This window comes from Macrobrachium rosenbergii, chromosome 33 (assembly GCF_040412425.1).
Source record: "Macrobrachium rosenbergii isolate ZJJX-2024 chromosome 33, ASM4041242v1, whole genome shotgun sequence".
In the NCBI taxonomy this organism is placed as follows: Eukaryota; Metazoa; Arthropoda; class Malacostraca; order Decapoda; family Palaemonidae; genus Macrobrachium; species Macrobrachium rosenbergii.
The window spans coordinates 7113979-7141778 of record NC_089773.1 but is presented as its reverse complement, the minus strand read 5'-3'; the positions used below and the strand labels follow the sequence as shown (position 1 = coordinate 7141778).

Here is a 27800-nt window from a genome sequence, read left to right as displayed (position 1 = left end):
TATGAAAAGTAGAATATTGTATTTACTATTATATACATCACAAACACTATACACAATACATATTTGAAAAATTGAAGAGTGCCTTTTCACTTGTATGTCATCCAGTACCAATTGTTCCGACCCTTCCACTTCCTCTACTCTATCCACGATGCGTTACGAGAGAATCTCCTCCTAACACCAAATTACTACAAGACAAATATTTAAATCTCTGGGTATAGCAATAGCAGCTCTGATGAATCTTATCTCAGAAAGATGTACATTAAAGCATCAAAAACAGTGACAAAGTGAGTACGGAACAAAATTTCAGTCAACAGAAGTTACTCGTTCACTTGAGACAGGCTTTTTGGGACTCATTGCCACCTACAGCTGTTCCAATCAGACTCTTACGGTCTGTTTCATGTTCAAGTCATGTCAGACGGATGTAACACTGCAGCCATGAGATACCAAAAATAAAACATGAATAACACATGCGGCAACAAAAACAAAAAATCAGTGTTAGACGTTTAAAAAGAATTTTAAGCAAAACACACAGCTAAGTTACGCTCGGTAACTTATGTTTATAGTGGTATCTAACATTGCATATACATTACAGAATGGGAAATTTTCAGAACATTGTAAAACAGTGCCTAGATAAAAGCAGCACAAAAAGCTTAAAAAACTCTGACGAGAAAAAAAGTAAAATTACCAACAGCAGAAACTTGAGGAACAGTTTAATACTGCCCAAGAGTTGGCAGTTCAAAACTACAAGCAAAAAAAATGAGAAAAGAATGCAGTCCTAATGGAAGGTTTGCAGAGATAATTAAATAGCATAAAATCTTCCTGCATCAACATACGAAACAGCTGGGGAGCTTTCATGCCAATCAGCCAAATCTAATCAGGATTGTTTTCACATGTTGTTAGTAAAGTACACATGCAAAAAAAAATGCAAATAGTTTTATCCAATTACCCAATCTTTTTGAAACATAGGACAAGCGAGTATTTCCTTGTCTAAGACGTTTAGAACACAATGAACATTCAAGCATTGCCTGCAGTTGCATTTTCCTTAATGCTAACTGTATTCTGAACATCTTTTAATTAAAAAGCAGGAAATATAACCCCTGATATAGCTACACATTCCTTACAATAAAGCTGGACCATGTAAAGAATGAAGCCTCAATTAATGGTAGTCAGCAATGGAAGCAATTTCTAGAACTTAATGTAAAACAAAAGACAAAAATGCCAGAAAGAAGTTAAATTGTTAATCTTATGCTGTCGGGTTTTCCTGAATTTGAGGAGGTTTCTAATCACTGAATCTGCAAACAAGCCTAGGAAGTAGCAGACGATGTGCAATACAGCTGAAGTTTTTTTATTAGTGAGCACACTGGCTGCTCCCTGCTTTCCTTCACTTTCCAGACTTCCAATTCTTGCCAGAAAGTGAGGTTAAAACTATGAAAAAATGGACTCTCAAGGCTATGAGGCACAGAGCAGTATGCTCACATACCTGCCAAGGGTACTAACTATTACTTCCAACAGAGACTTCAAAGGTGTTCAGCACTATTATATGATAACTTTCAAACAAGAAAGTATAATAAAATAAAGACGCCAATAACAGAAAAACTGCACATTTTGTTGGGATACATTTCAACACTGTTTTGTTTTGGTCTTGTAATAGAATGAACAGTATATATTCTACCAGTGAAAGTTGTAACTTGGCTGCAAGCAGTAAAATATGATATAGATGCAATAAAAGAAAGATATAACATGATGTATAAGATTTGGACCATGATTCTATCAAATTTCCATTCTTTCTTATGAACACTTCATCTATGTAAAGAACTTGGCTTTAACATAGAAAACTTTAGTCAACATTCATTAGTACCCCAGTCAAAATATTAATGAACTAATCTTAACAAATTTTTTGTCACTCTCTCTTTACTGGTACCTACTGAGAATGATTTGGAAGCATCCCTGCTTAGAGCCACGATACTCGGCAAGACCAAATGATCGTAGTCATCCTTCGTCCCATTCCTCACTGAAGGTTTTCAACCCTTTTGCCCCACTGGTGCACCCAAGCTAAAAACTCAGCAATGAGGCCATTCAATCAGGAAACACCCAAGTTCTACTGACAACTGAATTTCCGTTGCGTCACATTCCAGTACGGATGCCACGACCTTTTGAATGGAAAACCACAGAATGTCTTCAGCTGCCAACAGAGAACTGTGACATACCATCCACATCCTCTGGCAATGACTTCTCCTTCAATGCTAAGGTTACCTTGCATTCTACGAGCCTTCCAAAGATGTGAGTCTTCCATCCGACAACTCTACCACCTTGTATGTGTCCCTGAGTTATTCCTTCAATCCTTAGCACATCCTTACAATGCTATCCTTTAACAAATCCTTACATAACACATCCTCTCTCAACTCCAGTACCTCTAAGCAACTCCTTGCTCCTGGGATACTCGAGCCATTATCTTTCAAGGCAAAGACGTCCGAGTTCAGATAACTATTGGTACATTTAAAATGACTATAAGTAAAGGAATTGATAGGAGTGGGGAACAGCCCCACATATAAACAGGTGCAACAATCTAAAGTGAAAATTCACAGTACAGTACAAATGTATATGACAAATGTTAGTACATCACGAGGGAATATAGGCTTTTAAACACTGGATCTGAAGGAAAAAGGGCAACAATATTTTTACACTGCTAAGTACAAAAAGAGTAGAACAGGGTATTTCTATATTTTGATGCTATAATGTGCACCAACTGCAATGTCAAAAATTACCTTTGTCTTTGTTTGTGTTTCGGAGATGCATATCACTACAATACAGACTCTTTCTCTTAAAGAATGGTATAGGCTTGCATTACACAACAAGCATTATATTGTACTTAGTATAAAAGAGAAAGTAAGCTTAACTGGTATCTACACTTTGAATTCATTTGTGTGGAACTGGTCTCTTCGACGTTAAAACTGGATTCAATTTTTATCCAAGCAAATGCCACATAATATTCATTGTCTAACTGATGATTCATTACCTTCTTTTCCTTCTTTTTTTTCTGTTCTGACAGCTATGACCATAATGGTGGCAGTGGTGATACAAACAGGATTTCCCATGGCCAAGTTCCATCTTCAAAACTCACATTACAACAGCTTCAGATAACTTAGTGTGAGTAACCACTCCAAGGGACTCCTAAAGTGTTTTTAAAGAGGTTGGAGAGTATCATCTATCCTAACGAAAAAAAAAAGCACATAAGCTATCAGCTGCGTAGTGCAAATTGGCATACTGTACCTATTTCTGTAATGTGCTCGATAAAACCCTATTACTAATTGACATTACCTCTTGGAAATTTTAAAAGTATTTGAATGCAGTTAAAAACAACATTAAAAGACCAAGTAATTTTCCTTAACTGAATGCCAAGAGGTGGTCATTTAAGTACAGCAAACTGTTTCATTCACTGTGCTCATTACAATTTAACTACTCTCATTACCGAAAAACTGACTGCATGTAACTAAAACTTATGCCTCTGTTGAACGCACGCACCCAGGCGATTTAAAACCTAATCTTTTCATTCTTGCTTAGCATAATTGTCATAAGAAATTACCACCAACAACAGCTCACTGGATGTCATAGTCACTATCGTTATCGTTAGACTCACTCATCATGGCGAGGGATGGCTGGGCACATTTTTCCTGCAGCTGAAAATAAAAAGAAAATGGTCAGAGATTTGGATAATGGAGGGGGAACTATTAATTATTGTTGGCATCATCTTTAAAAGGTTCTGCCTTCCGTCCTCTTGCAAGGAATCAAAGGAAATCAAGTGCAGTGCAGTCCTCAATCCAGGTTCTTGTATCTTCATTGCATTTTTGTCAACCTTACCCATTTCTCATCTATGTACATAATTGAATGTTAATAATACTTTAAATTCACACTGTCTGTGATTCCTTTCCTAATCCAAATTCCTCATATAACTCTCTTATCACTAGTATTAATATTTTATGATCATTCATCCTCTATCTTACAATCAAATTTCATATTTTAAGCACATCACAAAAAATATGCCACAGGCTTAACCTGGAGTGTGAGAAATGCTTCATTGCAATGTTTTAGTTTAATTTTTTTAGGTTCTCCATTTCTGATACATTTGCTTAAAACATACAAACAGGATAAACAGTAAGCCAAAACAACTGAAAAATTCCTAAATGTTCACTTTTTCAACACAAACCTTTTATCTGCAACAAAGCCTATTTTGGACTGATAGAAGACAGGCTATATGTAACATAATGGGTTTATGTAACTGAGATGAAACAAATGCTAATTACAAACCTTATTTCCTGAAAGGTTCAATGGCCTTTCAACATCTACATAGTGTTTTCAATTGTTACTAAAAAGTAGCTTCTTAAAACCAAGAATTGACATTTCTAGACTCTCGGGGTTTGCTAAAAGGGTTCATTCTTGAACGAGAGGTGAAATTTGGACCTTTATCTGGAGCTAAGCCAAGTTAATGATGTTGGACAACGACATAGTTAGAGATCCAAGGGTACGCTGAAACATACAGAGCAAAAAATAATGCAGCTAGGGCTGATGAAATAGTTCAAAGACCGTTTGGTACTGTCTGAGTAACCGCGTTTGGAAGCTCACATAAGAGGAAGTATACAGCAAACATATATCTTACAATCAGACACAAAGGAAAATGCTTATGAAAGAAGGGAAGTAAGAGAACTCATTTCCAGTCTAAACCCTTGAAGGGAAAAGCAGACATAAAAACGTTATAAAATGACATGACTGAAGAGAAGAGGCACGAGGTTCAACTGCTTACCAAACATTATAAAATAAGCAATGGACCAAAGGGAATGGACCAAAGGGAAAGGATTACAAAGAGAATTTTATACACAAACACTCTTACGTCATTATCACAGAAATGTTCATCATGGTTTATTCTTAAACAAAAAGCTATTATATATCCATTACATATCCAAGGTAAAGGATTCAACGTTAAATAAAACTGTACATAATTCTGACAATAATTCTATTAGGAATTGCATTCCAGACCTTTCAAACATATTTATAATGACTCAGAGTGAAACATATTTCAGTGCTAATGCTGGAATTGCATTATTTTTATTCATGGAACTTGGAAGCCTCTTTGCCAGGGTGCATCTCCAGTACATTATGGTAGACTATTTAATCAAAGGCTAAGGGACCACTGCTAAAGGAAAAAAACAAGGGGCCAGCCAAAGTGACCAGTGGCCACACACACTTGAGCAGTCCTGGTTTATCTAGCCATTTAAGGAGACCGGATACTTGTACTGGTCCACAAACTTCGTGGATCTTAAATAAGAGTGAATGCCAAAGGCCTTGGCATCACCGCTAATTATCTATAAGGAAAACAATGAAAACCATTTGATCCTGCGAGGTGACATATATACCTAAAGCAGTAATGCTTAATGAAACCATTGATTTTCAAAGATTACGTCACAAGGGACTGATCTTGGCATTTTGATGTCTGGTCTGTTTACAATATTAATCAGTTATGCTATGTGCTAAAACACTATCTGAAGGTAACACAAGACGAAAAGGCTAACAAGTAGGTAATAAGGAAGATCCCCTGGAAAATAGTGAAACTGAGCGAAACTGTAAAATGAAAAGTATGGAATACACTTATAATGGTTGAACACACAGCATACGAAAATGGAAGGTCCTCTTGCAATATTATATAGCAATTAAATTTTCAATTAGCCTTTTTTTTAACTATTATGGCAAAATATTTGTGAATATTACCAACAGAAGGCTTACAACATTTTATTTTTAAAATTTACTATCTTTTCCTGTTATGTTCAAAATTGTTCACATATCTAAAAGCCTGAAAACACAATCTGCATGGTGCTGTCAAGCCAGTACAATCTGCATTTTAAAAATAAGACACTGAATATAGCATACGATAAACTCAATATGTAGCAAGACTGTTGATAATGAAATAAAATATTTATGAAATTACACCTTAAAAATTGTTCCATTTCATGAAATGCAATGCTTACACTTGAGAAAAGAGAAGAAAACCCCTGAAAGAAACGAAGACTTCTAAAGGGTACCTTACCTCACGCCAAGATCCAGAATGCGTAAAGCAGACTAACACCACCGTCATGTTATCACAGCCTAGGCCTCCCATCTGACAGTCTGGCGCTAAACACCTTGTCATCAGATCTTCACAGATGTCTTCTGGCTCCATGCCTTGGGCTAAACGCATTCTAACAAAATCGACGACTTCCTAGTAAAAAAAAAAAGTTCTTGTTCAATAACAATATAGAAACTCTAAGGCATCTTCAGGTCCTTGTGAATCATTCAAAAGCATGGAAAGCAAAGATGACATTAACAAAAGAGAAGATGAAATGGGTGATCTTTTTCAGCAGTGAATATCACAAACTTGTTGACATAGTGTGTCAAGAAGTTCCTACTAAATGAGAGAAAACAATATGGAAAATGGGGATATGGTTTTGGCATAAGGTGAGAAGGGAACATGAGAACACTAACCAGTGGGAGGGCTTGGAAGGTCACTAAGGAAAGGCATAAATGGAAACCTAGTCTAGATGAGAATTCAGGCAGAAGGTTCTGTATAAAGTCAAGAAAACAAAAATCTACGATCCATGTATATGGCCTGTAATTCTTTATGAAATAAAAATGTAAAATCTGTCCCTCCATTTCTATGCACAGTATACTATAATAGAAAAAGGGACACATACATGACGATCTGGAAGATCTAACTTCCTATAAGACTACTTAAGGAAAACATGACATTGCGAGTCTTCACTCTTTAAACTTTATATTTAACTTTTATACTATATATTTAATGATTTGTGTTGTTAAACCTTATATCAGTATATAAAAAGTGCCTTGTTTATTTTGCTGCTCTACTGCATAAAAATGTACAAATAATTAACAAAAGCAAACAGAGACTGCAGAGCTTCAGCAAGGCTGAGCAATCCACACACTGGCCCCAACTCCTACATAAGTTCTGTAGCCAGATCTGGACCTTTCCAAATATCTATTACAGGAACTCTGATGATTTCCTCATACAGTATATTGTAGTAAACAAAAGTGTCACAACACATCTTATCATATTCTCTATGTTATTACACATTCAAATATTCTTTTCCTTTTTCATCATCACTATCATGAAATCCGATGTTGTGTGATGCAGATTCTGTGAAGTTCTGCCACTCATGCCTTTCCTGTGATTTCAGCTTCTGCAAATCACTAATTTCCATCTCCACCCACCACCTCACAGCTCTAATACAAGCAGGTCAGGGTCTGCCAACTCTTCTGGTGCTCAGAATAGTCCAGCTGACACTGACACATACTCTTCTTCTCTTGTGTAAAAAAGAATACCTAAAATACCAACCTGATTCGTCATGACATCCCAGATACCATCGCAAGCAATTAGTATGAACTCCCACTCATCTGAGATTTCTCGGGCTTCGACGTCGGGGTTAGCTGGAAGAACGTAAAATTTTGTAAGTCATGCCGTTCATAATGAACAGAATATGAAGTAACCATGATAGTACTTTGATTATCATCTGAAAAGGAACCATTCCTGAATGGAGCTCTGCAAACTTGAGAATACAGTACACTTTTTGGGAAATACAATAACACTAAACAATTGTTGTAAACAACCTAACCAGACCATCAGGTTTCTTTTCTAGACTTGCCTAAGGCTTATCCAAAAAATTTGTTCACTGATACAAGGCCAATGGAGGTGAAGAGACACTGCATACAACCTTTGGTAGTGAAGATACAACTTTTTTCAACTGAAACAACTTTCACAGGGATCCACTCACTTTTTTTGAGTAGAAAATCACAATTTATCTATAATCCAGTTATCATGCCCCATAAATTGTGGTGTACAAGGCAACATTTTAAGCATGGATATGAGCCTCCCAAAGCAAGGGTTTTCTTAACCACTTACCCAACCCTTTCATGTCTCCGCAAATATTTTCAATTGAAATTGTGTTCCAGGACCTAAATATGCAACACTTTAATAAAAAAATTAAGTAAGAAAACTCAGTATTTATCAGGATGAAATAACTGAACTGTTCTCAGTATCTGATACCCAGAATGTAAAAAATGGCAACCTTGAACTGAGGTGTGGTGTGAGGTATTGTCTCTGAAAAGGGACCTCCTTACAGATCATCCTCAAGTTTCGCTACAATGTAACCAAACTGAAGACAGTCTGAAAATTAAGATATATGTGTCATCTAAACATTTTCATGATAGTGCAATACTTTGTGAATCTAAGTGAAGACAAATACACTTAGCTTTTTTAATTTGTTATCAATACTATCATAATTTTTATCAAAACAGAATGACCTTTTGTCAAATGGACAAAAAAGGCTGTTCACCAGTTTAAAAATTTTAAGAAACTGCCTATTTAAATGAATAAAAATACACCAACTGGCTAGAATAATTATATTCCTTGTGTCTTGATATCCTGAATGTGGATTAGTATCCCAAAAAGCATCAACTATTATGGAAAACTGGTAATGCTACAGATTCATACTGATCTGGCTACAGTACTTAGTATGGCAAGACTTTTAGACTTGGAATCACTCAAAAGTACAAAACAGAGAAGTCTGATTTTGGTCTTTGGAATGTGTATGCTGCTCAAAGACTTCCCAAGAGAAGCCAGATGGCACTGTGCCAAAAGTGCTCAACATTACGAACAACGATAAGTATTTATATGAATACTACATGAGTACCTAAACAATATCAATCCAGATTATTGTAAGATTCACAGTTCAATATGCCTTTGTAAGTATGATACACTCAGCTGATTTAAGGGGACCATTAAAAACATTTATGACAATTAACAGTAATGAAAATTAATTTTAAATAAACCCATAAAAACATTTATAGACAATTCTGTACCTGGGTTCCACATTCAGAAAACACTAATGCAACTTCAAAAGAATCTATGTTGCAACACAGACTCACATGACAAGAGTACAGTAATAGTCCTGTAAGATTATAGTAAATAGGCAGTACTATATACCTGTGACTATTTGATCTTCTGGACCTTTTAGCTCATTCTTTTTGAAGACGAAATCTCCAAGGGCTCTCGACAAAGCTAGGTTTCCATTCACTCTGTTCAGCTCAACCCAGCCCCCTGCTGCGGTGATGCGCTGTTGCTCGGATGCTAAGCTGGGCTTATGGTCACTGCTTAGTTCTTCTACCCGCCCTGCAACACTTGCTATGGCCCGTGAATCACCTACATTACCCTGCAAAATGAGGGACTGTGAAGTATAAAAAAAGATGTTAACCTCTACTGTGTATTATGTACACCCCTCTTTAACGCATCGTTTATCTGATGTTCCATCTCTAGAATATGGGTACAACTAATAAACAACTAAATGAATCAGGTAGGTAAGGTTAAATACAGATGCCTGTTAACTGGTGCACAGAGAAGGAATAGAAACCAAAGAAGCACATAAAAATATTCTCCAATACAGTTGTTACCACAATCAACTTACAAGCACAAGGCTATCTTCTGCAAGCCATGATACACATCAATTATGCAAAAATACTTTTCATACACAAGCAAATTTGATTGTAGTGTCAAAATAAAAACTGTATTCATCAGCTTCCAGAGATACAAGCAATGAACAGTTTGCCAATGGCCAAGTCTTCTTAATGTCGTGCCTCAACTAACATCTGGGAGTGGGCCTCATCTTCGTTATGAAGGTCTTTGTCAATGGATCTCCATCCTACAGTGGTGACCTAAAGTATTAAGTGTCAAGAAGGACACTGATCAATGATGATGATGTCATGACTTGGACCCAGGAGCATGGAGTACATCACCAGTGATCATCTCCTCAGTAAATGGGCAAAGGAAGATTCCAAATCTGTCCAGGATTGGCCTCAGTTTTTAGATATCCTGGTTTATCTTTTCACCAAAGGATGTGGTTCTAACTGACAAGGAAACTGGATAGCCCATGGCAACTGCTGGTTTCCACAAATCTTGCTAGATACAAACCAATGATCTCTGAGTGATAGTAATTTTTTTTTATGTGGGAGACTCTCAAACTATCCCGAGGTCAAGTTGTGCAAACTTCATAAGCCGTTATGTTTAATGGAGCCACTCATTCATTCACCTCTTTCAAAAATTCATCCTTAATGCCAGAGTATGTTATCCAAATGAAATGCAATGACCTGGATGACAGCACAGTACTTAACCATTAATGTAAACTATTGGCTATCATCACATCCACTAATAAGGCCTCACTAAAGTAAACTGAATTCAGCACTTAGCTATAAACATAAGATGTAAACTTGAAAAAGTATATCATAACCAAAAAACTACTGCCTGTAGTCTAGTGCTAACCAATCATTTCCCCCCACCTAATCAAGCACAAACATAAAGGCCACTTTGTAGCTAACCTTAATTTAGCAATGAACAAGGTCTCTGTTCTTCAACTGGAAAACTAGGAGAATCATCTAACCAACTATATTAATAAGCATATGATCTAACTAATGCACTGTCTAATATGACAGCAAAATATAGGAGGGTCAAAACGACACCTCTTGATCTTATGTGCTGTCCTGAAGCTTGGACAAATGGTGACATGGGTGGGCTATAGTCCATACAAGAAGCCTAAGCGTGAAGTCAATTACTCACTGTCTGCCACTGTTACAAAAAAAAAAAAAAAAAACCTGTACATGAATACACACTGCACTTTACCACAAAGGTGGGGGGAAAAAACAAGAACAAAAACTTCTTTAGAAGTTGGACAGCCACTGAAATTATCATTTTTAGATTCCCATTAGGCTGGCTCAATGTAGGCATACTGAAAGAACTTGGGCAGTTGAGCAAGATGAGACCTACAGGAAGAAATGAAAAGAAAAGATAGAAAGTCATTAAGCTGGATTCAAAGGGGACTTTTATAAGACCCTGGTTGAGAAGAGCTAACTATCAGAACGGCATCTTAATGGAGAGATAGACTGCCAGGGAGAAGAAGCCAAAGGTGATGAAGAAAAGTACCAAAGGAACAACAAAGGGCCTTTGGTAATGCTTGTAGTGAAACGAAGAAGGCAAACTGTACTGAGTACCCCATTACAGAGTAAACCTTTGCAAAAATTTGACACAAAGATTTCTGCATGGTTTTATAGATTTAAGAGTTGAATTAAATGTATTTGTTAGTCAGACAACAATTATCAGTCCAGCTTATCTTAATTTTAGTAATGGAGAGAAATACTGAGAAGATTATTTTGCATACTGACCCATCTTCTTTTCAGTTTCTGCAAAGAAAGACACTGATTAGCACGAACCTGGAAAATATCTTAGTTGTTAAAAAAAAAAAAGCCCAACAAGAGCACAGTCCTAAATACTTACGCAATAGACTTTGCCATCGCGCAGAAGACAGCAAATGGCTGTGGTACCAGCTAGCTCATCTTTCAGTACTTCATCTGTCTGCATAAAACAGTCAAGATCCAAGAATCCCTGAAAAGAAGAAATTCATCAATTACAATTTCATATTCACAGGTGAAAGTGCAACAGTTGAGCTGTAGTCACATTACAACTTCTACTTTCATTCAAAGGTTGAAGGAAACAATTTAAAACTGCAACAATTTGTTAGAGTATTAGGAACTAGCCATTATGTGGCTGATGGTACATCCCAAAACATATTCCTGTTAAATTATGCCACATCTGTTTGGTGGCTCTATTGCACCTCTGGTTACGTTTTGTGTCAACTAGACTTATCTAATTCCACTGAGTGAATTTCACATTTCAATTTGGAGCTACACAGAGAAAATACCTTTAGACTTCTTTTATCTGCATTCATTTTAATCATTAATTTTAATCTTGACGAGGTTAATCTAGCCATGCAACCACAGACCGACTAAAAAGGTGCTGGTGGGATGAATGAGAAAATTACTATAACTAGGTGAACTACTGAGAAGCTTCATGCATGATGGAGAATTTTCATACAGTATTTGTGGCCCTTGGAAGGACATTTGACAGGAAACCTAGCCATGAAATTGGATGGGCAGTAGGACAGCAAAGGGTTCCAGAACGACTCACTGAGCAAGTGATGGTATGATATCCTAACAAGAGATCTAAAGTGAGTGATAAGGGCAAACATATCAGAAGACTTTTAAAAAAATGTATGCGTTTATCAAGGATTAAAACTGAGTCTTTTATTGCTTAGCAAAGAATACAGGAGGCTAAAGAAAGCAGTGCAGAAAGAGGAGGCCTCTCAGAGCTACCATATGCACAAGACCTGGAGTGAAAAACAAAATCAAAGAAAGAGAAGTCTTAGAAACATTTAAAACGTTTAAGAGTTGATTGGAAAAAAAAAAGAGGACTGCAAATCAGTGAGAGAAAAACGAAGGTATATTAATCAGAAGGAATCCAAAGTGCCCAAATGGTTGCAGTGTGAGATGTGTGCGGGGGTGTGCAATACAGTACCTTGTACAGAAAGTAACAGACGTCATCATACATGCTGTGGATTCTATGAATTGCAAAATAAACAGAGCAAGGGATTTTGATGCCAAAATGCATACGAGATAGCAGAAAAGAGAAGGAGGACTTTCTTACAGAAGAAGGACAAGCCTTCAAGAAGGTAAAACATTTGTTATCTTGAAGCAAGAAATGAGAGGACTACACGAAATGTAGGAAATGCTTCGACAGAATTAAAAGAAATTGCTAGATTATTAGGATATAAGGACATCTCACTGGTAAACACACACAAAGCAAAACTCAGTCAACATATATGACGCCTTTGGTTTTATGACCAGGGGAGACATGGATACTTGAAGACAGAAATGAGGAGATTCTGAAGAGTGAGCTGAGAAGATCACATTGCAAATGAGGAAGTTGCTGAAAGATGGGTTGTCAGAGGCAAGAAAATAGACAACCAAGATCTCAGACGGATATGGTTTAAAAATGTGATAAGAAAAGAAGAGGCCCATTCAGTCAGACATGCGGAGGCAACAGGGAAAAGAGAAATGGGAACGTCCTGAAAATCTCGGGGAAAATTTACAGACCCGGAACAGATATGAAGAGAAAGACTACATCATTTGCCTAATCATGTAAAAGGGGAAAAATCTGACTGACGTTTCCTTCAAGACACCAAATCTTACCTGTTTAATGGCTTTCTCTATATCACCACTTTTATATTCCGGTCTCTTCAGAATACACTTGTGCAAGTGTTTGCCGGCATGCTGAGCAATTCTAGCACCTGAAAATAAATTATGATGGGTTTACATATACATGTTTTATTGCAAAAAATCTAAAGAGGGACTTTGTACTTGATACGCAATAGATCTGCTTAATACTGCATGTGAAATCTAAGCTAACTCTAGCCATCATGTGAGAAAACTTATTTCTTTTACTTGAGAGTAAGAAGTTCAGATGCACATTACATGATGTATTATGCAAACAAAGTACAGAACAAACCAGCCAAAAACTTTATGACAACCAGGATAAACATCAGAGTCCAGACACCACCCTGCGTATGAACATTCAACTTACAAACATTCAGAGATACGAACAAACGGGACTGCAAATTAAAATTGTGTTCAGAGTGCTTACCTTTGCCACCTGTAAGTTCAAATTTTGTTTTGCATGACTATTCTGAACATACAGTGCTGTATATACAGTGTATTGTGTTTTAGGATAAAAACACATACAGTACTTTATTGATTTTATATCATACTATACTTAAATAGGCATAAAGAGTACAGTAACCAACTTGCAAACAATTCAACACACAAACAGCCGTCTGGAACATAACTCGTTTGTAAGGAGGGCGGTGCCTGTATTCCTATATGTACTATGCTCACCTCCATGACCATCATATACCGCAAAAAACGCTGTTCCAGGATCATCAGGCAGCGACAAGATTGTTGTGTGTGCGTCCTCCATGTTCACGCGCCATCCCTGCATGCAAGAGGACCCGACGCGCAGCCAAGAGTTTTCACATCGGGAAGTCTCTTTCTGGGTGACTGGCTCACTTAAGGTCTGACCCATTCTGTTACAAGTTAAGTAAATAATTAGCACTTTGCATCTTTCACATAATACAGATGGTAAAACTCATTGTTAATGCTGTATTGTACAGTATAATGTGTAGGATATCAGGTAAGCATACAGTACTGTACCTGTACTCTGCTTATCTAGTACCTCAAAATTCATAAATATCTTGAATAACCCCAGTACTAATGTATACAGTTTAGTTTTATACAGGTCTCAGCTTGCCCCCCGAACATTAAAGGTTACAGAATACTTATTTCAAGTTACTGTATTACATGGGGCCTTGAATGATACAAAAAAATATAAAAATTATGAAAACAACCACCACTAAAACTATATGCACCTCAGTAAACATATACCCCAAAAAAATTGATTTAAAAATGTTTTAGAAATGCAAGCACAACCTATCAACAAATCTGCATTTACCTCACTTCTCAAGCAATTGAAACAACAGAGAAATAAGCTAAAAATAATAAAAGGCAGTTCTATTAAAAGATATGGACCAACGAAATCGATGCTGGAATATCATTCTTAGTCTCATTTCCAGTTCTAACAATTTCACGTTATGCTGCCTACCAGGAAGCATCAACTATACACATTTGTGTTTAAAACCAGATGTACTATCGTTAGACTGTAAAATCAATGCTTCAAGTAGCTGTTAGTCATTCTGATGTGACCAGAGGCCAACCTTCGCTGTTTTTTTCTTTTCAAATGCACAACACGTGCAGCTATTTGTTAATATTTTCAAATTCACCTACTGTACTAATAAAATTTTTTTAATGAATGAATTACAAGATCATAATCTCAGACTACCAAACAAGAGAACTTCACTGTTGGGTCAAAGACATTAATTAAATGAAAGATTATCATCAACACAGCTAAGTCCTACAGTCACTACAAACAGGTGGCCATAATATTGTTATTAAGCTGAGTTCAAGAAGATGGACAGCTAGGTGGGAAGAGCAATGAGGGAACACATAAAGTAAAAAGGCATAAAACAGTACATCTGGGATAGGAGGGATGCTGACAGGAAACTTTACCAGTTATCCCTGTGGGGTAACTGACCACAAATTTCCCTCTCAACTTTGCTTTAAAAAGAGAAAATTCAGAACACCAACTAGATACTTGTACAGTAGTCTGTCTGCTACAAAAAATTATGCAATGGCTGACTGCAAAAATGACTGCAACAAAATCTATGACAGTTTGAAGTCTCTTTCATATCAAAACATTTACAATAGCAACAAAATCGATAACAATTTTAAGTCTTTCACATCAAAGCTGGCATTTTACAGTGTGTATCACCTCAACTTAACAGATGCTTCTGGGGTCTGGCTTTTCTGATAAGTAACAAAGACCCTGGGTTATAGCTTGCACTTGACAATTTTCCAGATACCGTACCTTACAACTAACAGCAATTCCACATTGTTCCTAACCAAACTAAACTGTAATTTAATGTTGACATTTAATTTACAAGAGACTTGCCATCTAAAAATACTATCTGATCTGAAATAGTAGCACAGGAAAAAATAATCATAACATGGTAGCTGGTAAGTACAGAAGTCCACTAAGTTGAGGTGTTACTGGATTTAGAATACTGTAAACACAAAAGTATTTAAATTCATTATAGGGCAACGGACAGATAAAATGGACAGTTGTAAGCTATATCTAAACTGCAGCAGACAAAACTGTACATTAATGAGAGCTTAAAATGATCTGTTACAATTAAACAGCAGTGGCTAAGCTGATTTTTCCAGCGACGGGAAGCAAATGTTGAATATACCTTGATTGAAACCAGTAGTTTTTGGTGAGAGAAACTTTTGTTTATTCTTTTTACTATTAAAAAATTAACATCCCACTTGCTGCCCCAATGCCATACAACACAAAAACTATGAAAAAAGCCTGAGCAACAGGAAGCATCTAAATATTTTCACACAAAAACCACTGGAAAGAGGTTTACATAATACAATTCTATATTTGGGATTTTACTGATGGAAAATCCCATTCAGAATAATCCTACATCTGCAATAATCTACTCATGCAAAAAATAATGGCTACCATCTACTGTTAGCTAAGATCTTGGCCAAAAAGTGGGATTCAATTAGGTCTACTGCCAGCAGTTTAACCTACATAGCAAAAAAGCTCAAAATAACAGCCACTGTGTTTGAACCCAATAGTTCCCTAATTGTGTCCAAGTCATCTGATACATAGCCAATCCTATTGTTATTGAAATTCCTCTGTTATTTTTTTAATATACAATATTTCTCTTCAATTCTTGCACTCTGACTTTCCATTATTTATCAAAAGAGGTAGCTACGATATGCAGTCAAGTGGAAATCACTAATGTCTGATAATAACGAGAAAAAAATCCTTCAAAGACTAGCCTTCTCCAACTGATACTATGTCTTAAATTTGCTAAATATAAAAGAAAAATTGTATTTTCATAATAAAATTAAGTTTCATATATACTTACCAAGTAATTACATGGCTATACTTTCTACTTGCGTGGCAGTTAAAAATTTGAAGTTCGCGGTAGCGATTCGTTTGTTTAGAGCGTAGGTAACTACCCCACCCTCTATTGGGGAACAACAGGAACAACGTAGCAGCGATCGTCACTACTTTTGTGCTTAATGTCCATCAGAGGGGAGGAGGGAGGGCTCTGATCTTGTAATTACTTGGTAAGTATATTTGAAACTTAATTTTATCATGAAAATACCATTTTCACATATGAAACTTACCAAGTAATTTACGTAGCTGAATCCCACATTGATAAGTGGTAGGATAAATGGACATATTCTGTTCCAACAGCAATCAGATAAGAGGATGAATTTGCAACATAAAAATCTGTTAGCATTGATGAAATGCTTGTTGTAACCTTACCTGGTAAAGAGCCACAGTAGATGATTACTGCCTTAGTCTGTGCTCATCTTGACCTGCAGTGACTTTGTGGAATGGCCATGAAAGTCCCTACTTTTGAGAGGGGGCCTTAGAGTGAAGGAGACTTCCGAACACCCAAAAAGCAAAACAGAAAAACTTCCCTTGCCCTGGGTGCAGTACCAAAATACAATAGACCAATTAAATTAGTTACCAACACCAACAACAATAAAGATTAAAACCATCTTACCACTACTACAGACTGGTGGGCACTCTGGGTATAAGACCCCAGGCTCCCAAAAAAACTTGACACTCAAAATTTCAAGGCGAAGGAGTTACGGATAGGAAGGGTTGCTTACTATGCTTCCTCCCCCAATACTGAGCCAGACACCGAATAATGGACTTAAGGTACTGCAATTTTCTTAATCACTTTCTTCTCTTTAAGACAGTGTGAGGCAAAAATGAAACTGCATTTCAATTATGTTGACAGGAGGATAATCAGAGTGACATACTATGCCTAAAGGCATATGAAGTGGTGACAGCTCTAATATCAATGTTTTCACCTTAAAGGAAGGTAGGACATCATCATCTACTTGAGAGTGTGCCTCAATGATCAGACTTCTAAGAAAAAATGACAGAGCATTCTTAGACAACGGTTTTGAAGGGTTCTTGACAGAACACCAGAGGTTACTGACAGGGCCTCTGATTCTCTTTGTCCTGTTTAAATAATACCTCAGCACCCTCACTGGGCAAAGGACCCTTTCCTCCTCCTCTGGTCCTAGAATGTCCATGAGGTTTTTAATAGAGAACGAGCATGGCCAGGGGATTAGATGGGGACTCGTTTTCAGCGAGGAAGCCAAGTAAAAAGGTGCATACAGCATCTCCCTTTGAGAAACCGATACACTTGTGTATAGCCTGCAACTTGTTTACTCTTTTGGCGGTTGCCAAGGCAACAAGAAAAAGAGTCTTCTTAGTTAAATTCTTGAATGAAATGGTACGGAGAGGTTTGAAAGCAGGACCCATTAACCATTTAAGTACAACATCCAGGTTCCATGACAAGGAGTTGCCCTTCACCTGTTTATAAGTCTCATGACTTAATCAGATCCGTTAGGTCTTTACTGGAGGCCAAGTCTACTCCTCTATGCTTGAAGACTGATCCCAGCATAGCTCTGTAGCCCTTAATAGTCGCTGGAGAGAGTCCTTTGAAAGTCCTGAGAAAGAGAAGAAAGTCTGCTATGGGCAGTGCCGGTTATCGGCGGGGTTCCATTTCTGGCTTATGATAACAGTCGGTTTTAGCGAGACGAGATATGTTATTGCTGCTGCATTTTCATCCTGCGGTAAGATAGATCCCACCTGGCCTGGTTAACCGACTGCCTATATTTGGCTTACAGTGGTTTTAGCAGAGGAGATGATAGACTGCTGCACCTTTTCCCTTGGCCTGGTAGACTCTGATAAACAGCTACATCTAGAAACAGCTCAGTAACTTGCTTTGAAAATCTCTTTGCTCTGACAAGTCTCAGGGTAGTCTGAAGCCTGTCAAAGCTAGAGCGGATAGTCCTTGATGGAACTTCCAAAGATGAAGCTGTTTGAGAAGATGTGGACTTTGAGGCAGTAACCTTGGGAAGTCCACAAGAAGCTTGAGAAGGTCCGGGAACCATTCTTTGAGAGGCCAAAAGGGCATTATCAGGGTCATCGATAGGTTTCTGTGACTCTTCAACCCGTTGGGAACCCCACTCACCATGTTGAATGGGGGAAAGGCGTAGAGGTCCAGGTTCGACCAGTCCATCAGCATTGTCTATGTCGCCCATGCCTGAGGATCTGGGACTGGCAAACAAAATAGAGGAAGACGGTAATTCTTTGATGTGGCGAACAGGTCCACTGTCGGCCTGCCTCACAACTTCCAGAGGCTGTTGCAGAGGGGAGACAGACCTGGCAGAAAAGGCAGAAAGGTCCTTGGGGCGCTTTGAAGATTGTGCAAGAAGGTCTTGGGTTGATTTTTTCTGCAAATTGATGGCGATCTCCTTCACCGCTGATTGAGGGGACAAATACTGCTTATCCAAGGGAGAATATAAAAGTGCAGACTTCTGAACAGATGTCACTCCTCTCGTGGTGAAGGAGCACCACAACTCCCTCTTCTTCAAAACTTCCGTGGCAAAAAGACCCGCAACTTTGGAAGAGCCATCCCTCACTGCCTTATCTGCACAGGATAAAATGCCCAGCCAATCTGCAGCCAAGTCGGGTGCTAAAACGTTGTGATCTATTTTTCTGGCAAGAGCTCCTATCGACCAGTCCAGAAAGCTGAAGATTTCCAGTACATTAAACAAGTGCTTCACAAAGTGATCAAACCCCAAAGAAGCAAAGAAAACTTTACCAGAAGAAAAAGCTGAAGCGATGAGCTGAGTCTATAAAATCTGAGAAGTCACCTTGGGAGGAGGCTGCACATCCCAAGGATGGAGCTTGTCTGGTTGATTGAGAGAGATATCTCTTGGCCATCAATCTAGCAGGAGGAAAGGCAAATGTGGCCTTCCCTTGTTCCCTCTTAACAGATAACCAATCCTCTACCACCCTAAGCACCTTTCTCGCAGAGAAAGAGAGAACCATCTGAGGTTGGCGTGAACTAGCATCTGCTTGGTTTCTCATAAGGAATGTGGAAGCGGGCCACACAGGAGCAGCTGGTTGGAAGTGAGAGAGGAAGGTTGCCAAAAAATATCTCATCAGGGAAGCATAGGCCATAGGAGGAGGGTCTGGTACTACTACTTCCTCCTTTGAAGAAACAGGAGACAAAGTAAGGTCTTGAGAAGGCTTATGTGAAGGGGGAGCCTTATGCAGAAGGCCCAAAACATCTTCTAACTGCTTCTTGATATGTGCGAAAGAAGGATCTTCAGTTGCGCGATAGGGAGATGATGACGTAGGTGTGCGTTCAGTGGAAGTCGGGTGGACAGTTGACGCCCAGCGCTTTGTGGGAGCCGAGCTGGCTTGAGGTGGGCACTCGGGGGAGCAAGGCGGGCGCTTTGGAGTCCAAGACGGGCACTCGACGACTGGGAGGCGGTTTGGCGAAGACTCTGGACACTCATATGGGTGCTTGGAAGAAGAGGGTTTCTTAGAGGAGCACTTGTTAGCTGAGTGATGAAGTTCAGCATGTGAACGCTTGGAAGAAGGGCGAATGGGGCTGCGCAACATACTGTAACCTGGTTGCGGACTAGCGGAACGGTCTCTAGCACACTTTGGAGAAAAGGGAAAGGCATCTCTATCATGACGTCTCTTCAAGGAGCGAGATTCACCTGGGAAGCCCCAAAAACGCTTCTTATTAGCACTAGAGTCACTATCGGAGTCAGACAATAACTGGTGGGAGCTCACTGTGATGCCTTTCAAATGGCTGTCAGAATTTCGAAGCACTGAGTCAGATGAGGGGGCGAATGCCTGTGGGCAAACCCCGCTAACCTCTTTTGGACCTCCGGTATGTCTGCTCCCAGGTTCTGGGGGTGTGACAATGACCTTCGTCTGAGAGCGTCAGCGGGACGGGCAGCCACCTCCCTCCATTGGCACTGACACTGACACTGACACTTGTTTAATACTCTGCAATTCATCCATAAGGACTAAGCGATTCACCCAACTTAGACACAGTATTAACTACGAGATCCCACTTACGATTGAACTTACTCTTGAGGCTGGCTATGGTACCGGGATCAGAAGCACGGAAGCCAGGAACAGGAGTTGATGGAGGACTAAAGAAGGGGGGATAAAGCAAGGGGAGAAGAAAGAATGTCACGGTCAATGAGTTGAATGTTAGCGATAGGCTCTACACTCTGAGCTCTACTTTCGGCTCTAACAGCCACCATCCTTTTCCTATCTCTAACTTATCCAAATAAGACCTGAGAACCTTCCATTTCTTCTTGTCCCATCCAACACATTTATCACAAGTGAGATCTACTGAACACTCTTGTCCTCTACACTTTGCACAGATTGTATGACTATTGTAGGTTACTTTGGTCATTCAGGTCTTGCAACTCTCCCTACAATACCTAATACTTGATGAACTGGAATCAGACATCGTAAACACACTGTAGAAAACCACTTGGCTAAGCTGAAAAGCTACCAAAATAATGGGTACTTCACCAAATCCTCGGGAAAAGCAAAGAAAAAACCTCAAAGTCAACCAACAAATCATTCAATGTTGACGGTAAAGGCGGCAGAAAAGTAGTGATAATCGCTGTTAGGTTGTACCTATTGTTCCCCGATAGAGGGAGGGTGAGTTACCTACACTATGAACAAACGAATCACTACCGCGAACTTCAAATTTTTAACTGCAGCACGAGTGGAATATAGTTATGTAATTACTTGGTAAATTACACATATGAAACTGGATAATCAGAGAATTCTATGGAATCTTTTGCCTCCATTAATTTCATAATTCAAGTCAAATTTATTTCTGAAACACTGTGGACAAATACCTAATCATTAAAAATATCTTATGGAATCTATTTTTTTATGGAAAGGATCTTAAATAAAAATACTGTACTGTGTATCTATGGGGGTACTGGAAATTTCACTTAAAATTCCACTAATCATACTAAAGTTATCAACAAATGTTATTGATACTTAATAACACAATTATTTTACAGTAACTGATGAATGACAGTGTTGCTAATTATTCAAAAGTGTGTCAACAAAAACATATTTACTTTTTAAGTGTTAGACCTTATGAGCAACACATGATTTGGTAAAGATGGATATGACATAAACCGTATCTAAATACACATTCATTTGGAACACAGTGGTGCCCTTACATAACCTACCCAAGGATATGGTGTCAAGCCTCTCTGCTTTTGTGCAAAGTTGCATTAAGACAGTGAATGCTGTATAATACTGTAAGTATATGGTTTTAAAATGGATATACATATACAATGCCATCTGTTTTTTCAATGATAAACATTAGGGTAACAAAAAAAAAAAAAAAAAAAAAAAAAAAAATGTGATGGTTAACTGTCACGATCTAAAAATAATGATGATGATGGTTAATGATGATGTTGACTGCTTAACTCTCTCTCTCTCCTTGAAGATGCATAATGATGAGATGAAGTGAACTTAGATAATAAAATGTGCAATGCACATCGGAATTTTAAGAGCAAGTCCCTGGTTAATAAAACCTGTCACTGAAAGTCTTGAAAGTCATCCAATGCAGTTTGTGTGCATGACTGACAATCTCAAAACTCAGGCCCAACCCTCCAATCCTGTGAGCTTGAAACATTTGATGAAAAGGACTGCTCACTGAAGATTCTAAGACGTCAAGACAAAATGATACTGATGGAATTAAGTTTGCCAAAAGGTTGCTTTTTAAAAATGATTGTAACAGAAATCTGTCTTTCATTTGGTCTTCACTTAATCAGCACTGTCGCAAGGGTCGTAAGACTTTGGTCACTGTATGGAGAATTTTACGCTACAATCTATGCAGTATGTACATGGTTTGTCAGTAGTGTCTACACTGCTTATTCTATTCCTTCTGCCTCACCAGTTCCATTTTTTCCTATGTCTAAGTCTTCCTAACCTGAAGTAATAACTTTAAATGCTCCCTTGGGCTGGGTATATTTGCCAGGGTGATACCAAGAACAAATCTTACTTCCACACTCAGCAGATATTACATTAACTACTCTCAGAGAAAGACAGCTGAGAAGAGAGAAAAGGAGATGAGAATAAGGAGGAATCACTCAGGACTCACGTGTCAAAGGATGACAGCCATGGGAACAAAATTTTCAATCGAACATTTTGTATTCCCAGAATCTTAAAATTTGACGTTTAATATTACATTTCGCAAAGAAAAATTTGTGTATATCAAGGGACTACTGTAAAACACTAATTTTCCATAAGAAGAGAAATTTTTGAAGATTGCTTCCAAATTTTCATGCCAATTTGTCATTCTTCAGCTTCGTAGTCCTTAAAATTTACATCAATCATTTAAAACAGACCTCAGTTTCTTAAACTGTCCGATATGGGCTATGTAAGGACGTAAGTGCTAACATGAATAATTAAAGATTACAGTAGTTTACAGTGTAAAATATTGGGCTTCATAACTCTGAGAAATACTGAAACTGAATGGCAATAGATGGCAAACATGGTAATACAAAAGTTATTTTCAAACAGACAAGTTTAATTGGTTTTGTATGATTCTTTCAAGCAGTTTTGTCTGCAAGCATAATGAGTTCGTGTCAATATTGCTAATATAAAAAAAATCCAAGCCACTTCATTGTATTAAAAAGGTTTGAAATAAAACCAGACTTCAGATTAGCTGGATTTTCAAGGCACAGCCATTACTGCATGAGGCAAGAAAACTTCTTTTGATACTGTGGTTGATGAGGAGTTGAGTTACCTTAATGGTCCATGAATTACTTTTTTTATTCATAAACCACTATAAAATTTTTCAGTCCCCTTAGTTTGCACCTCTTGTTATGTAAGGTACGTCTATCAAATTTGTAAGCAACTGAGCAGAATTGCTAAATATCAGTAGCATATTATCTTACATTTTGCAATTCTCTCACTAGAATTCAGAGCAAGACCAAGCCCATTTCAACTATCGAGTGTATTTCTTCCTAAACTTTATAAATATATATAAAAATTAGGGAGTACACTGAAACATTGACATGACAGCCTAGCTTATGACTAACAAGTCCAGGGATGCCAAACCATGGTTGCAAGTAGTATGTGCATTGGGTGGTTTCTTTGACATTCAAACTTTGAAGTACAGCAATCAGGGAAGAAATCCACCTTGAGATATTACCTGTACAGTTACTTTACCTATTTAGGCACGTGGTCCCATCATATCACTCAGTGAAGGAGTGGGTATCTTTCTGTGGTTTGTGGTTAGATGTACTAATGAAACATATTTACTGACTACGATTTTGAAGGTACTAACACACATGTAATGTGTATATTACATACTATTTAATTTACTGCTTATTTCCCATTTCAATTATCACAATCATTTTCTCTGTGTCTAGCCACACATGATGATGTGACTTATGCTTTACTGGAAGAACTTTGCTTTGGTCACAATCCTTTTTCAATATTGCAATGATAGTGCCCACATTTACCCGTAACTGTTATGTGAATTTCGCTTTCATATTTGTATTCTAGTTATTTTTTACCCTCTACAAACTGTTAAGAAAGAAAGAAGCACCATACAATTTCAAGAATCTTGGAGTTAAAGATTTGGCATGAATACAAAGGATAACAAAGCATTATGCATTTCTTGTCCTGAAACAGTAATATATTGGACAGTCAAAAGCCAGTATGAAGCTGTTCATAAACAGCTAAGCAATGAAAGAGAACAGAACATATGGAATATATGTCTCAACTAATTAGCAACAGAGAAATTGAGTTATATCTTAAACTTTGTTTTTAGCAAGTAACAACTTAAGTGTTACTTTAGAGATTTAAAAAGTTATTACTCAATAAGCAAACCAAACGTATACCAAGGAAGCACTGCCAGAATCCTTCCTTTTTATTAAGGCAACTTTTTAAAGAAAAGCTTATTAAGCTTATTCTAAAGGAAGAGCTCATTAAGCACATTAAATATTCATCTGTTTAACAGACAGTTTAAAGATTTACAGCTGCAATTACATTTAAAAAGCACAAAGCAGAACTGTTAAGAAAATTTAGCTTCATGCAAACTACAGTAATATATTCTATTTGTCTTGAGAGCACTGACGCTCCAGCATCAGTTATGGTAGTCATAATAGCTCGACTTTGTATGGGTGACGAAGTGTGCAGAGAACTGATTGATAGGGTAACATTACCTGAACATACCACAGGGGTTGAAATATGCAAGACAGTTATAAATGAACTGTCTAATCGACATGATGAAGTTTCAAACGTTCGGTAGTTTCTGTCACAACCGACGGTGCCCAGTATGACTGGTAGAGAAGCAGGTCTCACAAATCTATTTGCAAAACACTTTGGTCATCCACTGAAATGCTGTCATTGTATCATACACGAGAAGGCTTCGTGCACAAAAGCGGGCTTAGAGGAACTTGCAGATGTGAATTCAAACCATAACTATAAATGGTAATTTCCTTTCTTTGAGGGCTTTGAAAAATAACAACTTTGAGAGTTTATTAAAAGACATAAAGTGAATGAATGGTTACTTATGTACAATAATGTTTGCTGGTTAAGAAACATATGTATTCTGTGGAAATTTAATCAATTTCTGGATGAAATACATATTCTGACAGTTCAGCACTGTCTTTGAAGGATGTCTTTCCAGATTCATGCTTGTATGGGTACTGGGTGCTGGTATAATTTCAATTTAGATCACAAATTTTAGGTCTAGCACACTCAACAACACAGAACATTTTAAAAAGCTGTGCACATTTAAAACCCAAATATAGATACTATAAGAATTTGGAATATGGGGGAAAAACACAGTCAAGAAAGCTATAAATATTGTCAGAAGGACTGAACTGACAGTCTTTGCTACAATTTTCTTCATAATTTGTCAAGTTCAGAGAAGTGAATTTGCATTATTCACTGAGTGTCTATATGCAAGAATAAACCTAAATATGCTTTAGTGGAGTGACCTGGACAAAAATCTAATTTTTGCTTGATGGCAAAAATCTGACTCTCATAGTCCTGGAAGGCAGTAGCAAGTTTTAACACACACACAAAATGAGACAGAAGCATGAAATGTTTGAAATTCTACTCCTAAACCCTTTGACTCAAGATATCTATTATCAATTTGCATCACTGTTCTCCAAGGTAAACTTTAGGTTGAGTCTCCAGGAGCAGTTTTGCTGAAAAACTAGGCAAATTATGAAAAGCTATATGCATCTCCTAAAACTATAATAAAAAAACTCACTCTCTGTCTGATTTAAAGGATATGTTACTTTACAATAGGTCACTTCAATCTTAAACATCTTAGCTATAAGTTCCATTTCTTTCATTATAATGTAGACCATGCTGGCCTCGAGCAATTTAAATGACACTGGGTTTTTCTTTTCAAATTTTACAACCTATGTTTGGCCTTATCAGTTTGAAAATAGCTCAGATTTTCATTTTATTTACTTTTACTAGCCTAAAGAATCTCTCTGATAGTGTTTGTTAGGATTGAAGATGACAGACTATGCTGCACTTTTGCTGTATACGCTAGGCAGACATAAAACCTACCGGCTGACCTACGCGAATATGCACAGCCAACTGAATGGATAGACTAGGCCAAGGCCTCATGTAAAAAATTGGTTGATTTTGAAATGATAGTTGAAAAGAGGGGTAAAATCTTACTTTAAACCAATATCACATTTTGGACTTGAAAACATGATTATGTTTTACTCTGTGCTTTGAACATTTCTCACATCTGTTTCTTTTGCTTGAAAGATTTACTTTAATACCAGCACCACTCCTATGAGCAGTGTTCAGTACCAGCCCCACTGGAATGAATGGGAAAACATAAACAAAAGATGGTAATTATCTTGGCAACACTAAATTTGCAACAGATCTGAGCATGAGTTTTGTACTTAAGATCATAGAGTAGCAACTCCAACATCAAATAATGGTTTAAAGTAAAATAAGACCAAAATACATATAAATTTTCGTAAATGCTTTACAAAATATGGCAATTAACACGCAATAATTAAAATGGCTCACTACCCCTGTAGCCTATTGGGTTAACCAAAGACACAAAATGCGATCACCGTTGCTAAACGGGTACATGCATTTAAATGCATTTAAATAATAAATATATATAAATTCGGAGGTCATTCGTACAAGAAACATGACATTATCGGCATTTCGTGACCGGCTCAGGCCACCCGAAAGAATTAGTCACAGGATTATCCCTTTTTTTTTTCGTCTGCTCGATACGATCTCCCGAGACTCGTTGGCCCCTCTTGGCCGAAACGACAGGCCTATTTTCGCCCGGGAGCGAATTCGGGAACGTGTCTCCTTACATAAAAAAGAACGTGAGGCTGTGAGTTGACTTACATCTCCTACGGCAACGGAATAATTTAATAAATAAGCGACGGGGTTGAGACGTTCACTGGTGTTGCTGGATTTCGACATGTAAACAAACTCGCGTTCGAGCACCGGGAGAGTGAACGAAAAAAAGTCGCGGTTGACGTTTTTTTAAATATAAGTTTCGTTTTTTCTCATCTCGGTTAAATATTATGACACATGAAACATTCATCAAAAATTTTATTACTGAATTTTATACAAAAAAATTGGTGGATTATCCGGATATTCGACAAAAGATGATTTTCGTTCTGACGTCATTCGTATTCCTCCCGAAGGCGTAACTCTTCCAGAATGGCAGAGATGCGAAATATTTAATCAATATTTAGTTGGGAACTCCATTAAGAGTCTTTGTGCGTTGTTTTCCCCAAAAAGATAAATTACAAATAAGTGCATTTTCCCTTCGTGTATTTTCCAACACCACAGAAACTGGTTAAATAAATGAAAATATGTAAATAGACACGGGGATATTAAACAGCATTCATAATTTTTTTGAGTTTCAAAGATGGTCGTGTATCGAATTCATACAATGTTCTCTCGAGTGGCGCAGTAGAGAGGATGATTTTTCTAAAATGCCCTCGGGCATTCAGCGGGCGATCATTATTTTTTTATAACCTTGCATTTGACGTGAGACAGTTGGTAAGACGCCACGCAGTTACGCGAGAAGTCTAGATGCATACTCCATATCACACTGTCAAATCCACGCTATCAGACCCCTCAGGAAATAAGAAATAGTTTAGTTTTTTGTTTAAAAGACTTGATTTCTTTTTCTCAGTCAAGAAGAAGTGGAAGCTTACTGTACAATCCTAGGGCTGCGAACTTGAAGGCTCCAGAACCAACAATGACCTGCTTCTAGGCTCAGATAACTAGATACAATCTGTTCCAAGTTTTTTTTTTGGCATAATACCTTGGTTATATTATGCACACATCT

The 27800-nt window shown here is 37.7% G+C and overlaps 1 protein-coding gene across 2 annotated transcripts; it reads right to left on the bottom strand.

Annotated features, from left to right (window-relative positions):
- Window positions 1-27685, bottom strand: LOC136855876 (probable protein phosphatase 2C T23F11.1). Of its 2 annotated transcripts, none has more exons than XM_067133283.1 (8): window positions 26843-26957; window positions 13816-14003; window positions 13114-13211; window positions 11363-11470; window positions 9026-9251; window positions 7379-7470; window positions 6077-6247; window positions 1-3677 (listed from the first exon to the last, which is right to left on the bottom strand). In XM_067133283.1, the coding sequence occupies exons 2-8, from the start codon at window positions 14000-14002 to the stop codon at window positions 3597-3599; spliced, it is 963 nt and encodes a 320-aa protein (XP_066989384.1). In that variant the 5' UTR covers window position 14003; window positions 26843-26957; the 3' UTR covers window positions 1-3596. The 2 variants fall into 2 exon arrangements, with proteins under 2 accessions (XP_066989384.1, XP_066989385.1); XM_067133284.1 differs by lacking the exon at window positions 26843-26957 and adding an exon at window positions 27667-27685 and having other exon boundaries at window positions 3292-3677.
- Window positions 27686-27800: the final 115 nt, after the last annotated feature.

Excerpts from the sequence above, each read along its gene's own strand:
- LOC136855876 (XM_067133284.1), bottom strand. The coding sequence starts at position 14,002 with ATGGGTCAGACCTTAAGTGAGCCAGTCACCCAGAAAGAGACTTCCCGA. Across the intron at positions 9,252-11,362 it reads GCGATGGCAAAGTCTATTGC|GGTAATGTAGGTGATTCACG; the intron begins GTAAGTATTTAG and ends CTCATTTTGCAG. Across the intron at positions 7,471-9,025 it reads AGAAGATCAAATAGTCACAG|CTAACCCCGACGTCGAAGCC; the intron begins GTATATAGTACT and ends ACGTTCTTCCAG.